This window comes from Pangasianodon hypophthalmus, chromosome 20 (genome assembly GCF_027358585.1).
Source record: "Pangasianodon hypophthalmus isolate fPanHyp1 chromosome 20, fPanHyp1.pri, whole genome shotgun sequence".
In the NCBI taxonomy this organism is placed as follows: Eukaryota; Metazoa; Chordata; class Actinopteri; order Siluriformes; family Pangasiidae; genus Pangasianodon; species Pangasianodon hypophthalmus.
Genome location: NC_069729.1, coordinates 12,069,251 through 12,086,671, shown reverse-complemented (window position 1 = coordinate 12,086,671; position 17,421 = coordinate 12,069,251). Strand labels below are relative to the sequence as shown.

Genomic DNA, 17,421 nt, shown 5'->3' with positions numbered 1-17,421 from the left:
AAGATAATAGGTAACAGAGATACTCAAGGAAGGTTGGAACCGGATGCTACTTGGGCATATGAACAAGAGCAAGAACAGATTTTGTATATTTTAAACAGTCCCAAGTCCATGGTAGTTTGAGCAACAGTAGATTAATTCTGGAGAAGATGATCTCATGAGGGCAGTATGGTGGCACAGAGGGTACAAATCTACAGTCATGGGAAAAAGAAAGTACGCCCTCCTTCAAGTCTATGTTTTTACTCATCAGGGCCTAAATAGTAATTGTGTGGTCCTCACCAGCTTCTATAAACAAATAAAAAATAAATCAAAAAATAAATATGGTAATGTTTATGGTAATATGGTAAAAAAAAAAAAAATAAGCATACCCTATAAGTCAGTAGCACGTAGAAGCACCTTTAGCAACAGTAATATGAAGTAAGTATTTTTTACTCACATCACACAGTTCTCACATCTTTTTTGGAGAAATTTTGGCCCACTCTTCTTTACGACATTGCTTCAGTGCATTCATGTTTGAGGGATACATTTATGCACCACTCTCTTAAGATCCTGCTACAGCATCTCAGTGGGGTTGAGGTCTGGAGTTTGATTTGTCCATTCCAACACCTTGATTTTTTTTCTTCTTTCGCCATTCAGATGTCAATTTCCTGGTGTGCTTCAGATCATTGTCCTGTTGCATGACCCAATTTTGGCCCAGATTAAGCTGCTGGATAGATGGCCTCACATTTCTCTCAAGAATATTCTAGTACAAAGTGGAGTTCATTGTTGTTTCAATGACTTAAGTTTCCCAGGTCCTGTGGCTGCACAACAAGCCTAAATCATCACTTCCCACCACCATGCTTGATAGTAGGTATGAGGTGTTTGTGGTGATATGCTGCATTCTGTTTTCACCAAACATGGTGCTGTGCAAGATGAATAAACATCTCCATCTTGGTCTAATGGGCTTTCAGAGGCCTGTAGGTCACATGATATAGGTCTTGGGTTTTTCTTTACATCTCTGAGCACTAAAGAGTCTGACCTTGGACTGAATTTGCTAGGATGCTGACTCCAGTTGTAAACAGTCCTTCTCACTGAAGAACTGCGAATTTCAAATTGTTTGGAGATGGACTCATAACTCTTCCCAAATTGTTGAGCAGCAATGTCTTTTCCTCTTGGCATGATGTAGACACATACCTTAGTGCTCCAGAACACCAAACTGCCAAAACGTCTGCTTTTATAGAGGAAGTCACATTTCTTGATGATTAACTAATCTTGTGTACAATTGTTATTTAGGCCCTGATAAATAAAAACATAGAATTGAAGGAGTGTGTACTTTCTTTTCCCCATGACTTTATATCACCGAAGCTACAGTATAAAATAAAATATGCGTGGAGTGATGGACTATATCCCTCCAGTATATAATTGCTTCTACCCTGAAAGATAACATTACATGCAAAAGAGTAGCATAAATCAAGACATTGATCACAAAACAGTTCACTTTAATTAATCATGGAGTTGAGATGATTTTGACTTTAAGTGGTTAGTCTTACTAGTGGAAAATACATTAGTAGCTTAATTTTTACATGATCCCGAGATGTTTTACTAGGATGCCATGCACAGATAAGCTATTTCATCATTTCCCTAGTTTGTATGGCACCTATTCCCTTTTTCTCCCTCCTAAACTTTAGCGTGGAGAATACACAGGCTTTATAACTAATAATCATGTTTCATGTATACTTTATTACAGATACATTTGTCTTGGTGACCTAAGATTTCTTCTTCTGTTGTACAGTCTAGATATTAGGTTTAGTTTAAAGCAGATATGTCTAACTGTAAAATGTGAAAATAAATTTTGGTACATAATTTAAATGGATGGCTGAATTTCTCTAATTTATGCCAAAAACCTTTGCTTTACAAAGCATGCTGAGGTGCTGACATGTGGCATCCACACTTCCACTAGGGTTTTCATTTAGGGCTAGAGGAGGATGTATTTGGGAACATGCTGGATGATAGCAGCAGCAGGGAGTATACAGCTCCCTAGTCACATACTCCCTATGGCTCCCCAGTATTCATTCTCACATCTCTCTCTTCATTCTAAGCACCTTTTTGTCTGTCAAATTAGTGCTGGCTCTCACGTGTTACACAGAATTAAAAGAAAATGCCATGACAAATGGTACCAGTTTATAAGCCAGCTTTCATCCTCTGAAAAAAAATAATATCAGTCTCTATTAGAGAGCAGCATGTGCTAACTCTTTCAGTAATATCAATTCTGCCATTTGCACTACCTCGGCTTATGGCTGCAATATGCACCGACCAGCCCATCCTCCTTTTATATCCTCTATTTCTTTTCAATTTAACTAGTCTTATTTGGATTAAAATGTTTGGGTTGGCTTGCTGTCTTTATTTTTTATATAGTTAATAATTATTATTTAATATCATTAATATGAAACAACAGGACTAAATATGTGTGTATCATTGAAATAAATAAGCTATTTAACTTGATAGCATAATCTGTGTGTTAAAATGCAGTAACTCCTTTGCAAATTATGTGATTCGAAGCCGATCAATCGGGATTTCCGTTAGTTGGACTTCTTATGCATAAATTTACAGCCACTCAGGAGCACAAGTAGGATTCAGACATTTTTCTGAGCTCACAGGACTTTCATGAATACCAAATTTCTTGTGCAAGAACGATTTACGAATAAATCCATTTATATCTAGGTTGATAAATGAGGCCCATTGTGGGTAGTGTAGGAACCCATTAAAAAAAGTCAAAATAGACCAGTATGCCACTGGAAGAAGTTTAAACTAAAAAAAAAACGTCAAGAATTTTGTTACAAAATAATCCATGAAAACCATTAAAGATCACATGTTCATTATATATTTTAATATGCAAGTCATTCAATTTCTTTGGCTGTCTGTCTGGGGAGCACTTGCAGGGTTTATGTAGAACCCTACAAGAGTTTTTCCTTTTAGAGAAGGTACCATATACAGTAGAACCCCCTTGGGATGCTAATATGTAAATATCAGAAGAATTTGATCAATGGGGGGTTATAAAGAAGGATCTGTCCATTTAGAAAAGGAGGGCCCTTTTTCCTAACCCACAAGTTACTCAGCTATCAGACAATAATCATAGAGAATATATATATCCTCTCTTCTTAACTGAATGACCGTCTTAAAATGGGTTTGAGTTGGCTTGCCTTTATTATTATTTTTTTTTTACATTTAATATTTCTTTAATGCCATTAATATGAAACAATGGGATGAAAAATTATTACATTTTTGTGTATAATTGAAAAAAAAGTGATTTAAACTTAACATACTTTGCAAATTATATGAATTGAAGCCGACCAATCAACGTTTACATTAGTTAGTCTTCTTGGACATCAACTTACACACACTCAGTAGCACAAGTAGGATACAAACACTTATCAGACAGCAATCACAGAAAATTAAGAACTGCTGAGGGGAAGTGGAGAAAATCACAACTTGATGCTAATCTCCTGTCATACTGCTCTCTTCTCTCAAAGTACTCCTAAAGCTGGAAGCATCTGCAGCTGATCCACTCAAACTCCATAACTTTTTTTTTTACTTCACTTCTTAATATGCCCCTTCACCCTCCTCATTCACCACATGCTTTCATGAAAAGATTTTTTAAAAATCTTCCAGTCTTTCCATCCTACCTCTTTCCTATGCTGTACTTTCCCTCTTCTCTTTTTTTTAGCATTAACATGTTTTTCTTTTTTTCTACAGAAGAGACTCTGCAGCTTCTCACGTCCATCTTATCACCTATCCACTGGCTCCCTTCCACAAGGTTCCAGACAGTCACAGTTCCAGACTGGATCCTAATCAGTCTGGCCTTATAGTGGAGCACTCCACAGAAACAGCTCGTGTAGATGTTACCGTGAAGCTTCAAGCCAATAGAATAGGCAATCATCCCCAGATATCCAAAAAATTAAAATAAAACTTCAGCTGTATTCAGCCCCATATACAGTATATTATATGGGCTGGTTCAGTAAAAGGGATGTGGCCCAATGTCCAGATTCACAACAGGCCAAAACCAGCACAGATCTGTATTCTGGATTTCAAGTCCAAGTCCAAATGCAGCCTGATGAGATTTGCATCATTTGCATAGATCACTTGTGCTCCAGTTTTTGCGTCTTGCTCTTCTTAGGCAATCAGTTTATGTTAAATACTCTACACTTCTAAAGCAAAATAAGTAACATTAATATTATTTTATTTGTTACGAATGAAAATGATTACTAGTAAATTGTGACAGGTTGGAGTGCATTAGCCTTAGCCACAAGTTCCAGTGACTTTATTGCACTTCTAATTGATAATGCTAAACATATACCTGACATGAGCTAACCTAACAGGATTTAAAGCCATATTCATTCATTACTGTGCACTGCTAATGACAGCTGATAGGTATTATCTAACATAAGCTAATCAGAAAGGATTGTGAAGATCTCTGGATATTTTTTTAAATGTAGGCCTAAATGCTGACAGCCATCGAACTAACCTGACAAGATGTTTGTGAGGATTTAAGTCATAGTCACAAATGTATATGATTTACCCTGCCAATGCCAGCTATTAGCTAAAAACTATCTGATGAATTCTGAGAGGATTTTTAAGCAAAAGTCATAAATGTTCTTAATCTATCTTTATTATATTGGCTGCTAAGGACTGAATTCAGCTGTCAGCTTTAGCTACGATATGTAGCTATGATATGTTAAATTGCTTTTTTGTTTTGACTTATGAATACAAGCTAGCATATAAAAAAAATATTATTCACAAACAACAATGAGTTTAAGCAAAGGTCCATCTAATTCCAAGGAAAACTAGACAGCAGAATTTTGTAAGTAATTTTAGTCATTTTCAATGTTATCTTAGGTAGCTAACATTTGCCTACATGGAGTTTCACCCAACCATCAGGTATATTTCAGTTGGTCACATGCTGAAGATTCGAATTTGTTTGCATCGTTCTCTGTGATCATTACGACTCTCGGCCAGATCTAGAATTACACTGCTTCAGGTAGACTTACATCCATTATCAGGCTCCTCCCTGACATTAGAGCAAAGCCCTAAATGACTATGACTAAATTTGTCCTAGGTTGCTCCATGCAGACTCTCAACTGGTGCTTCTCAGTGCTCAGTGCTTGGTTCTCTTCTGTTAAACCTCTATACCTGCATTCTCAGTGAGGTTATCCTCTAACATGGTTTTCCATTCAACTCATCCTCTTCTTTCCTGCCTCATGTTTTTCCTCCATACACTCATGTTTTATCTTGCATCTCAGCATGTCTCGTGGACATCTTTTCATGGCAGCTTATGAAACTAAATCCCAGCATAACAGAGCAGCTCTATATCAATGGAGATGCATCCTCTCCATGAAGGCGTCTCAGGTGCTTGTTCAGTCCCTCATCACCTCAAGTCTGGACTACTGCAATGTATATGTATCATGGCAGGTCTTTCATGCAAGTTACAAGTGGTGTAGAAAACAGCTGCACACTTTGTTTTTAATCCTTCCAAATTCTCCCCCACCACATTCCATTCCTCCAGTGGATTCCCATAACTGCCCATATCAGATTTAAAACACTGGTGCTCAACTACAAAGCCAAAAATGGCCCACCTGAAGGCACTTATGAAAAAACTGTGTGTCAAAGTAACTATCCGTCTTCAAACAAAGTCTAAAAAGGCACTGATTCAATGAATAAGTGAATTAACCACGCACTACATCCTGTATCCTCCTATTTGTCTGGTTGATTAAATCTATAGTAAAGTATTGATATTTTAGTCATTCATAATTCTGAGATGATATATTTTCATAACACAGCGCACAAGCTTTGCAGACCATAATGAAATGTCACCTGACCTGCAGAAGAAGCTTGGTGCATAGGCAAGGAATCAGGTCTAGGCTCCTTTGTATCTCTTGTAATGAAACAATGATAGCACTGAATGCCAGAGCTGAACACATTAACATCTGTGTTTGTTGTCTCTTCCACTAAGGGGATGAAACAGATAATGCATTCTATAATAATAATGAATGATAATGAATACAGATACTAGAAGGTTTTTTCTCTAGAAGGTTTGCCAGAACGCTTCATGTCGAGACTAGGTATGTGCTTCAGGACTGAAAACGTATGAGTATGAAGCTTGTGCACAGGATTGCCAGGTTTCAGGAAATTCCAACACCAAATACAAAAAAAAAAAAGCTAGAAAAAAAAAAAAAGAAAAGTTCAAAAAGTTCAGGCAGTGGACAAGGGAGACACTGTTTTTTGTCTTTTTCTCAGTATTTGTGTGGGAAACAAGTTAACAGTGGAGTACACATATTTCTGCTTCATTTATAGAGCTGCTGCTACGTGTAGCCCAGACAGACCGCTCTGTACACAGGGAAGCATATCACTGCTGTTGTCTCCAAAAAATAATCATTTAATTATTGACTTAAAAAAAAAAAATTGTACATTCAATTCATGTTTTTTTTTTTCAGCTTGCTTACTCAGTCACATTGTATACAAAGCTTGCCAGAAATCTGGTTCAGGAGTTATTTTCTGCAATTAAATTTCATAAATTATGTCATAATTTATGAATCTAAAAATTACTTATTTTCCAGCAGCACTGTTTTTTGCCCATTGGCGTATTCTGGGGTATAGTAGTAGAGTGCACATATTGACCATGAGCTTAGGCAACATTGTTTTTTATTCCATTATTAGAAACCATTTTTTTAGTCCAGTCCATGTGTCTTCATTCTAACTAAGGGGCAGGTTTTGAGGAGTTTCACAGCTGATCTTTTGTCTTTTTTGGCATTTAGAACCCCTACCAGTTTTCCATTTTGATGACTATGATCATATAACTTCTCCAAAGCCAAAACTAGTTTTATTCTATCGTTCTATTTTTTCATCATGTTCGTCTATCCTGAAGGTTATGTGCGTACTACAGAAGTGACAACACTGAACCTATACCAGGCAAAATAGAGCAGAACATACTTTCATGCTTCCTCTCTATACAGTGTGCATTTGCCTTGGAATCAAACTATGTGCTCACTGTTCTTCTTTCCCTTTTCAGTCTTGATTTAGATAGTGAGTGAAAATAAAACAAGACAATGTACTGAAACCTTTGGCCCATTCTGCCTTCATTTATTTCAATAATTGTGCTTCACTTCACAAAAAAGCCAGTATCTTCATGTCTGTGACAAATATGCAAATATTGTTTGATTATACCTATTGTTGTAATCAAGAACACATTAATAGAATTCCCTCTAGCAACATACTAGTGGTTAGGAAACATGCGTACACAGCTCATTTCACAGGTCAGTTCAATTTACTGGGCAAAGAGACTTGCCAAAGGCAATTCTTAGAATGACTGAGAAAGTTACAGGCATCATTAAAAAAAAAGATCCATCTAATCAAAGAATCCTATCTGCAATGTTTCTTTCATGAAGAACCCTCCACAGGATAGTACAGAAGAAAAACCATGACTCACTTTTTGGACAGGGAAACATTATTATTTTTGGGACATTTGATTTAGACTGGTATCCTTTAACATCTGGGAATACTGAGGATTGTAACTGTACAGTATTGTGCAAAGGTCTTAGGCCACCTAAAAGAGTATGATAGAAACACTTTATATGCGTATCATGTGTTTATTTGTTTGTAATAATCTATATGGCATGGGAATAAATGCACATAACAATAATATTTCATTGTTAATTTTTCCAAAGATTTTTGACATTTTGTGAGAACACATCTTTGATTCCCAAACTTCTCTTCTTCAAGACACACCAGTACACTGTGTTTGATCATTTCCACCACCAGCACAGCTGATTCAAATTAGACACTGACTAGACAAACTTACAAACACAGGCGTGCCTTGAGAAAAAAAGGTTTGAATGCACACTGACAATCATTACAGTTTTATATCAACAAGAATATTATTAGTGAGCAATGACTGATTTCAGATGTAATTTTCATATTGTCAAAACAACTAAAAATTGAAGAAACTGTGCTTGAAATTTGAGAGTAGAAAATTCATGGTCAAGTCAATGCTTCAGCTGTGAGAAGTCTTATAGGAGAACTAAGAGAGAGAACCTTTTGCAAATTTGAAGGCCATAAATCATGGTGTGACAATCAGAGGCAACTAAGGTCATAGAGAGGATAATGACAGTTCAAATCTGAGATCATTCTCTACAAACATGCCAGCACACTGAAAACTGTGTGCATAGCTCCATCATAGTCTTGGTAGATTTTTTTATACTCCTAACAACAAATAATTAAGCATTATCATTAACATTCAAACTATATAGAATTGGTGAGTATCTACAGCTCTACAGCCTGAAAATACCAGCTAGAGCATTGGAATTAAGATACTATCTAGTAGATAATAAGAAATTGTGACTAACATTTAACAACTAAATTTAAAACAGCTTTTTTTTGCTTCGATTTGACAGTGCATTAAGCCAATGTTAATTTAAAAAAATAAGCCAAAGTTGTTATGTACTACAGGAGAAATTAATTTTCCATTTTCATGTTATCAGTCTTAAGTCAGTCATTCATCTATATATCACTTTCTATATATCCATCTATATATCTCTTCAAAATGTGTGAGCAGTGATCCCCAAGTGTAAAATGAGGTACAAAGATACTTAAAAATTGACACTGTTTTTAAAAAAAATGATATAAAATCCATCAGTTGGAACTCAGATAATAAAGTCTCTAAGTAAATCTGTAAGTAAGTTTGCAAAGCAGAGGGCTCAGCACAATAACCAAGAGACTACAATTAGTAGAGCTAGAGTGAGAGGGACTGTTGTGGCTGAAGGAGCAGAGCTGTTGCCCGAGGGGCAGTGGTCTTTGTTCTGGCCGATGCAGGCTGCATAGGCCATGACATGGGGGATGTAGTTCTGCTCTTGCACTCCATGAAGCAAGTGTGCCATGGGCCCTTTGGAGAAAATGGCAACATCTTCACCTCCATGAGTTTCCATGCTTAACGGAACGGCTGCCTGGGCTTGATAGTTGTTTTCCTCTATGAGGATGAGAGAAGCGTAGAGGGATGTCAGTGCATTATATCCAATTTTAAGGTTTGGTTAGAGCATGCTAAAGTAAACTAAATTAAAGTTACACTAAAAGTAGGATACAAAGACAAAGTTACAGAAAGATAGTTCAGATTTTGACATTTCCTATATGTCTTCCAACAGACAGACAATTCAAAAAGCTCTGACAAGAATCATAAAAAAGTCGTAAAAAGATAGATACACACCTACTGAATATTAACAACTAAACTCTCTTTAAAAGGTTCAAGCATTTAGCAGATCATTTTAATGACTTACGATAATCTACAGTGGAGACGTTGACCCTGGAACCATTGATGAGCTTGAACCCGGGGCCATTCCCATATAAAATGGATGTGAAGGGCTTCTGGTCAACATCACTCACCATTGGTGCCAGTCCTGCATACACGCACTGAGTGTTGGAAGTCTGAATGACACTTAAATAACACTGAGTACTTTATTCTAGTCAAACACTAACCAAAGATGGAGTTTCCTCGCACTGTGTAGCCTCCAAAGTTGAAGACATGCGAGTGATCAGCGGTAACGACAGTCAGGGTGTCGTGGATGCTGGTGAGGAGTTCAGCTCGACCGATGGCACGGTCCATTTCCACGGCCTCATGCAGGGCTTGCTTTGCTTTGCCTTCATGGTGTCCGTGATCAATGCGCCCACCTGCAAGGGGCCAGAGAAGTTATGGCACTTAGATATGGCCGTCTTAACCCTTGTGCGCTGTTCACTACTTTGTAATAGAGCTAGCATATAGCATCAGAATTGTGTCAAATGTACTGAATGTACTTTTTAAGTATTAAATGAGTAAAAAATCTCAAATCTCAAAAGCAAACTGTAAGGCTTCTGTTACACATCCTATGTCCTAGGAATAGGCATATTACTGCAAACCTCACTGGCCAATGTGAATTTATCTCTGCATATAAGAGAGCTGTGTCAGAATCATATCTGAAATCCCAGCAGCATAAAATTAAATGGCAAGAAGCAGACAAGGAAAGCCAGTAGCAGACAAACTCCTACATTTTGCTTGTTTCAATTTTTCAATTAAGTATAGTCAACGCTTCCAAAATAAATCTTATTCCATAGCTGTACAACTCTGATACATATCCTGCTATTTTAAAATTCACAATATACTTTAATTTCGTCTAATTTTTAGTACAAATAGACAGAAAAAGTCATTTGCATGCTTAGGATTCTGCGAATCATCCTGAGAAAAGGAAAAAGCAGCAATAAAAAACTTGGTCTAACAATTTTGAGAGTGTGATGTTCAAAATTTTTTACATAAGTTGTGCATTATAAAAATAGATCCTCCTCATGTTAGTCTTCACCAGCTATGAAGCCCAGCACTACTAAGTCTAAATATCATAGAATTTCCTCAGTCCATTGTTACATTTTTCTATTTACTCTCCTCAAAATCAAAATGCCCCAGATCCTAAACCCAAAGGGTAAACTGGCCACTCAAAGATGCTGTAATAACTGATATCCTTTAAAATCACATAATATTCACCAGGATGTGCTCAGAGTGTATTTATTTACAATAAATCGGTTTTAGTTACTACATTATATAGACAATAGATACTCAATAGATAAAAGACTCCCTGAATGGCAACAGCAGTTACCTTACAATGCTTGACCATTAATGATTTGTTCATGGCTATAAATAGTACAATTCAAGTGACACTTGAACAGATGAGAATTCGATGAAGATAGAATAAACACACACTTCTTTGTTCTTTCATCTTTAAACATTCTGTTTGTGTCATCACCTTTCTTTTTTGCCATATTATAAGCAAAGCCCTTTGCTGGAGCAGTGGTGAACGGAGTTGAATAGAGGGTAAATAAAATAAAAATTATATTAAAGTCTGTCAGGATTCTCCCCTTTCTGACTCTAGCCTTGTAGCTAGTCTCTGGTCTGAGTCTCTGCTGCCTTCAGCTAAGTAATTTACACAGGCCTATATGCATGTGATCTGCTACAGAAGCCATGCTGGTTCATGTTTATGAAATTGGAGCTGCTGAACTACAGCCAGACTTTTTCATATATTTATCTGCTCTGCTGCAGTATTTTTTTAAATAATCATTTCAGTCTCCTGAAATACTTTTCCGGGTCCACGATCTGCCATTTAACAGCTCCTGGTATACTGTATGCTTATGGTGGATCACCCTGCCCTAAATATACACATTCTGAAACGTGTATATGGTGAAATGTGGTGACTTGAAGATCCATGATTCTCTCACCTTCTACTAGCAAATAGAAGCCCTTAGGGTTTTTTCTCAGGATCTGTATAGCCACATCCACCATCTCGGTGAGGGAAGGATCAGTGTCGCTGTCCCTCTCCAGGTCATAAGGCATGTCTCCTGGCTCAAATAGCCCTAGAACATCGATACAAGAAACAGAGGGAAGATTTTTAACACCTCAGCATTGTTAAAAACTCTGGATAAAGCATGCAAGTGAAAATCTCACCCAGTAAATAGTCAACAGAAGAGGGATTTATTGAAAGGAGTTCCCTTTTGTTCCAAACATAGAGACCCCTCTGTGAAACAAAAAAAGTTATTTCCTTTTATGTTGCATGTGGAATAAACCTCCTGCTTATGAGGGATTTGTGGCTAAATCAGTGATGTAATTCCTCTGAAAGATTTGCTGTTCATGTGGTAATACTAACAAGCTCTACAGAACCAGACAGTCAGTGAACCACGACTAGTATAAAGAGCGAAAATGTCTTGCAAAGCATCAGCAAAAGTAGAAGAAAATGAAAAGCAGAAACATTTTTGCCTGAAAAAATCGAAGAAACAAGAGATAGATTTAAAAAAAACTCAGGATTCAGGATTCAAACTCCCATGTTTCTCTCACCTTGTCCTTTGTTCTGTCAGTCCATTCCTGGATCAGATTTCGGCTGTCTTTGCGTGTCCCACTATGCTTCTTTTCGCTGGGGTATTCCACGTCTGACATGTTTTTAGGAAGCATGTACTTCCGTCCACCACCCATGATTACCTGTCCACCCGTACCCAAGGCAAGAATCAAAAACTAAAGGGCAAAAACTAAAAAGGAAGCAATCATGAACCTATCTACCATTTCAAATATACTTTTTGGAGTGGCATTCCAAATATACTCCAATACTCCACCAGTTAAATCAAAATTACGCAGTATAAATTAATATGTAATTGACTAACCACATAAGCCGCTTATCAAGGGAAATAAAGAGGGTGCATGGGCTCACATTAATATTGGGAATGTTCTCAATGAGCTGTCTGGCGAGGTCCTTACAGCCCTCCTGCACTGCCTCAGCAGGCATATCTCCATCTGAATACCAGTCACGGTCCACACAGTGGGCATACGCTGCACTCGGGGTGGCATGGGTCACTCGTGTTGTCGTTACGATGCCCACAGATTTCCCTGATGAGGACAAACAACAGGGTGCAAACAACTGTATGACCACAGGGTCTGTTTTTGGTACGTCATTTATTAAAAAGTGACACAAAGTTTTTGTGGACACTAATTATTCAAGAACACATTTTAGCTGAAATCCTCATGAAATTTAAATCTATCCTAATCTATACTTTAAGCAATATTTGCTTGACTGTTGTGAAGCCATATATTTTATTAAAATATTTTATTTGTATGTCTAACTAGGGGTGGAACAATCTGATGATTTGGATCAATGTATTGATTTAAAAGGCAATGACTAAAATTATCAAAAAAAAGGACACATAACTGATGATTCACATACATCTCTACTTCTAACACATTCACTATATTTTTTGGCTATTTATTGAAGCCCCAGATCTTTGTATTTTTAATCCCTTTCACTCAGAACACATTTTTTATTAAAATTGTCATTTGCTTCAAGACAAAACTCAATAATATATAATAACTTTAATAACTGCGGGTTGTGATTTCCACCAGTGTAGCAATATTCGAAATCACAGTTCCCCTGGCTATGATTCCAAAGACCCCAATTTTAGAACCATGGTATTAAAACAAACACAATGGACAAGACCTGCTATTTTGCTCATATGAAAGACGTGATCCTCCATCCTCCAGGTTTTAACAAGATTGCACACGTTTTTACACTCACGGCCCTTCAGTTAATCAGGGCCTTTATGTCTAATTAACAACACCGCCTGTTGAGATCTGAGCTCATATTAATATCAAGACAAATATTTCAGTTGTGCAGCGCAGGTTTTAGTGTTTGTAAGAATTTGTTCCATCTCTGCACAATATCAGTTGTGATTGACTTCCAATGTTTCATATCATTTTCTTTAATTATATTGCTTACTTGTGTGTAATTACAAACTTGGAATTGGACAGTATTGGGAATAAATTAATATGATATGATATGAGTTAATATGATTTAGTGGTGTTTGGAACAAAGCTATGGTCCTCTGTGCATTTAGTTAATTATTTACCTTCTATGTAATGAATTTAGCAAAATCATTAGACTTGTACACACTGCATTACTCAAATGCGCTCTATATTAATTCTTAGTTCACTCACGTACACTACATACAATGGATATAAAAAAGTCTACACACCCCTGTTAAAATGGCAGGTTTTTGTGATGTAAAAAAAATTAAACCAAGATAAATAATATCAGAACCTTTTCTACATTTATTGTATTGCCATGGTATTTGTAGACCATGCCTTCAGGAGTCAGATGAAGCCAAGAAGATGTGAAGAAAATCCTACAGAAAGAGCAGGTCTTTATTTGGGGTTAATCAGAATAATTTCATTGATGACAGCTGCTTGATAATTAGAATATGAAATTAAATGTGAATATTTCATTCTGAACACAGCCACATCCCCAATTATAAAAGGGTGTTCATACTTATGCAACCAGAGTTCTGACATGATTTATCTTGGTTTAATTTTTTTACATCACAAAAACCTGCCATTTTAACAGGGGTGTGTAGACTTTTTATATCCATTGTAGTTCCTAGCTCTATGAGGAGCTCTCTAGTCATATCCGGCTACCACTGTTCCTACAGGACATTAGCTGTTCTGTCCTCTGTGCCCTTTGAGTGTCATGCCAGGTTTTTGAATGCACATTCTTTTCATGTCTATCACGTGTTCAGACATGTCACGAATTCCACTCTACTGGCTTCCTTTACCTCTGCTCCAGCAAAGTGTTGGTAAATAGGGGTGCTTATTAAGAGTAACCTGGAACAGGTGTGAGTAATCATTGAGACATAGGACATGGTCATGTGACATGCTGGGGCTGAAAAGTAATAAAGTTCTGCGCTGTATTCGGCGCAACCATGACAAAGGGCTTCTCCCTTATAAAATGACTCATTTATTTTTATATTTCATGTTTGAATGAGCTGTTAGGATGCTGCACTTCCTTTAGTACCTTTGCTACTATAAGCGTTTCTTTAATTATCCATTTAGCACATGTTTTTACTGTGACAATGATCATTTTGCAACAAGCCTGCTTTTTGAGAAATAAGAAAAATCCTTCCCTTCATCTGCATGAACAAAGCAAACATGAGCACTATAAACTGTAAACTTACTATAAACATATAAAAGTTTTATATATAAAACATATAAAAGTTCTTCGTGGTAATTTCAAAATGGTAGTAAATGTAGGGCAGGGCAATATGACACATTTGTACAAAACACAATGTATCATGATATATAGATTTGCTAAAAATCTGCCTGCAAAACAGTAGTGTTGCATTTATATATTTATACACACACACACACACACACACACACACACTGTGCCCTGCAAAAGTTATGGCTGATCAGTGTGCATATATATGCCTTGCCTTCCAATGTATTCAGACCCCTGAGCAATTATACTGAATTACAAATGGTACATTGAAATTTCATTCTGTTTGATATTTTATTTAAAACAATGAAACTCAAAATCAATAATTTAAGTTAACTTTGGACTTATGTTGGGAAATATTTTATGAAAAATTAAAAAAAATTAAATAACTTGCTTGCATAAATACTCAACCCTCACACATTAATATTTGGTAGAGCCACCTTTTGCTGCAATAACAGTTTTAAGCCTTTTGAAATATGTATGTACCAGCTTTGCACACAGTGTTGGAGTGATTTTGGTCCATTCTTCTTGGCAAATTTGCTCCAGGTTGTTCAGGTTGGTTGGGTGATATTTGTGGACTGCAAATTTCAAATAGTGCCACAGTACTGAGATCAGGACTTGGGCCACTGTAGGACATTTAGCTTTTTGTTCTCGAGCCACTCCAATGTTGCTTTGGTCTTGTACTTGGGATCACTGTCGTGCTGAGGTGAATTTCCTCCCAAGCTTCAGTTTTTTAGCAGACTAAAGCAGGTTCTCTTGCAGTTGTCCTGTATTTTGCTCCATCCATTCTTCCTTCAATTCTAACAATATACCCAATCCCTGCCGATGAGCAGCATCCCCACAGCATGATGCTGCCACCACCATGTGTCACTGTAGGGAGGGGGTGTCAGGAGGCATGGGAAGTTTTAGGTTTGTGCCACACATAGTGCTTTGAGTTTTGGCCAAAAAGCACCATCTTGGTCTCATTCCCATATCGCAGCTGGGTCTCTCATGCTTTCTGGTAAACTCCAGACATGCTTGATGGTACTTTTTGAGTAATGACTTCTTTCTTGCCACCCTCCCATACAAGCCAGTGTTATGCAGGTGTCTAGGTATGGTTGACTGGTGCACGATTACTACACTCCCAGCCACCGAACTCTGTAGTGCCTTCAAAGTGATCGTTAGCCTTTCTTCGGCTTCTCTCACAAGTCTCCTTCTTGTCTGAGCACTGAGTGGTGTGATGCAGTTTCCACTTCCTAATTACTGATCCAACTGTGATCACTGGGATATCCAAACACTTGGATCTTATTTTGTACCCTTTCACTAATCTGCATTTGTATTACTTTTTCTCTAACTTCTGTAGAATGCTCTTTGGTCTTCATTTTCCTTCAGATTCACAGCCTGATCAATGAGCCTTCGACAATGGGGATTTTATCCAGAAAATATTATAGAAACTTGTGATTCACAAGTGCCAGTGGTAAGGTAACTATGTCCTCATTAGGGCAATTTCTTTTATCGGTGTAAACTGGGAGCTTCCACAGCACCGGGGTTGAATACTTGAATGCAAGCAAGATATTTCAGTTTTTTATTTTTCTTAAAAATATTTCCAAACATAGATCCAATGTCACCTTTCACCTTGATTTTTTTTGAGTTTCAGTGTTTTAAATAAAAATTCAAACAGAATGAAATTTCAGTGTACCATTTGAAATTCAGTAATATGAGAAAATTGGTCATGAGAAAAATGGGTCTGAATACTTTTGCAATATATATGTATATATTATGTATAGTGGGTGTTTATAGAGGATGTTTTTGTCATTGACATTTTAAAAAACTGCTATACCTGCACCATCTCAGAAGAGTATATTGTGAATTCAATTAAGACAATATCGATATTATATCATCATCCTGCCCAACCCTAGTAAGTAGACTTAAAGATGTTGAACCAGAATTCAGTAACTGCCTTTGTACTTTCAATTTCAATCACTTACTAATCAAAATCACCGAGATCACATTTTTCCCCATTCTGATGGTTGATGTGAACATTACCCAAAACTGCTGGCGCATATCTGCATGATTTTATGCATTGCACTGCTGACACACAATTGGCTGATTAGATAATTGCATAAATGGGTAGGTGTACAAGTGTTCCTAATAAAGTGTTCGGTGAGTGTATATTGCAAAGACTGGGAGAGGGAAAGAGGGATTACAGAGTGGATAATGTCTGTACATCAGAAATATATGTGAAATACTTGTTTCCTATGCAAAGGCTTTAAAAAAATAGAAAAACATCTCTCTCCATTACTACTAGATACTCTTCATGTGCTCTCTGTTATTTTCTTTTCATTTTGTTTGCCTTCGGTTGAGTTTTTCATTGGCACACACCTGCATCTTTGGCCCATTTAAGGATGGAGGTGACCTCGTTGCCCTGCGTGGTGTTACACTGGCCCCTCACAGCTGCTGCACTCACACCCACCGTGCCCTCGTTGGCCTTCACGCCACACAGGTATGCTGTGGCCGTGCCAGCGCTGTCTGCCACCTGAGCGTTCGTGTTGTAGGTCTACAGAAAGAAGCTGGTTGTGAATGTTTGTGAAATAAGAAAGCTTGGATGTTGGGCTAATGCCAGAGTGAGCTGGTGTTTACGCTCAGATGGAATAATAATAGATACAGATAAAGAATACAAGTATAGGTATCAGATATAATATATATATAATTTTTCTATATTTTCTGATATTTTTCAAATAAGATCACATTATTCTGTTATGTACACAGTAAAAACTTTTATTTTACAGGAAATCAATCTGTAAATGATCGGGCAATTTAGAGCAATATTTTGGTTTTATGGGAAAATACCAGAAAATGCAATACATAAGCAGAT

General features: G+C 37.1%; 1 protein-coding gene across 1 annotated transcript in view; it reads right to left on the bottom strand.

Moving 5' to 3' along the window:
- Positions 1 to 7,082: 7,082 nt before the first annotated feature.
- alpl (alkaline phosphatase, biomineralization associated) overlaps positions 7,083 to 17,421 on the bottom strand; it is a 29,176-nt gene continuing 18,837 nt past the window's right edge. Inside the window, exons 5-12 of the mRNA XM_026932911.3 lie at positions 16,929 to 17,103; positions 12,237 to 12,412; positions 11,870 to 12,010; positions 11,483 to 11,552; positions 11,257 to 11,391; positions 9,496 to 9,687; positions 9,297 to 9,416; positions 7,083 to 8,992 (exon numbers count right to left, since the gene is read on the bottom strand). Of these exons, the coding sequence (XP_026788712.1) occupies positions 8,724 to 8,992; positions 9,297 to 9,416; positions 9,496 to 9,687; positions 11,257 to 11,391; positions 11,483 to 11,552; positions 11,870 to 12,010; positions 12,237 to 12,412; positions 16,929 to 17,103 (1,278 nt within the window). The 3' untranslated portion in view covers positions 7,083 to 8,723. The remainder of the gene's footprint in view (positions 8,993 to 9,296; positions 9,417 to 9,495; positions 9,688 to 11,256; positions 11,392 to 11,482; positions 11,553 to 11,869; positions 12,011 to 12,236; positions 12,413 to 16,928; positions 17,104 to 17,421) is intronic.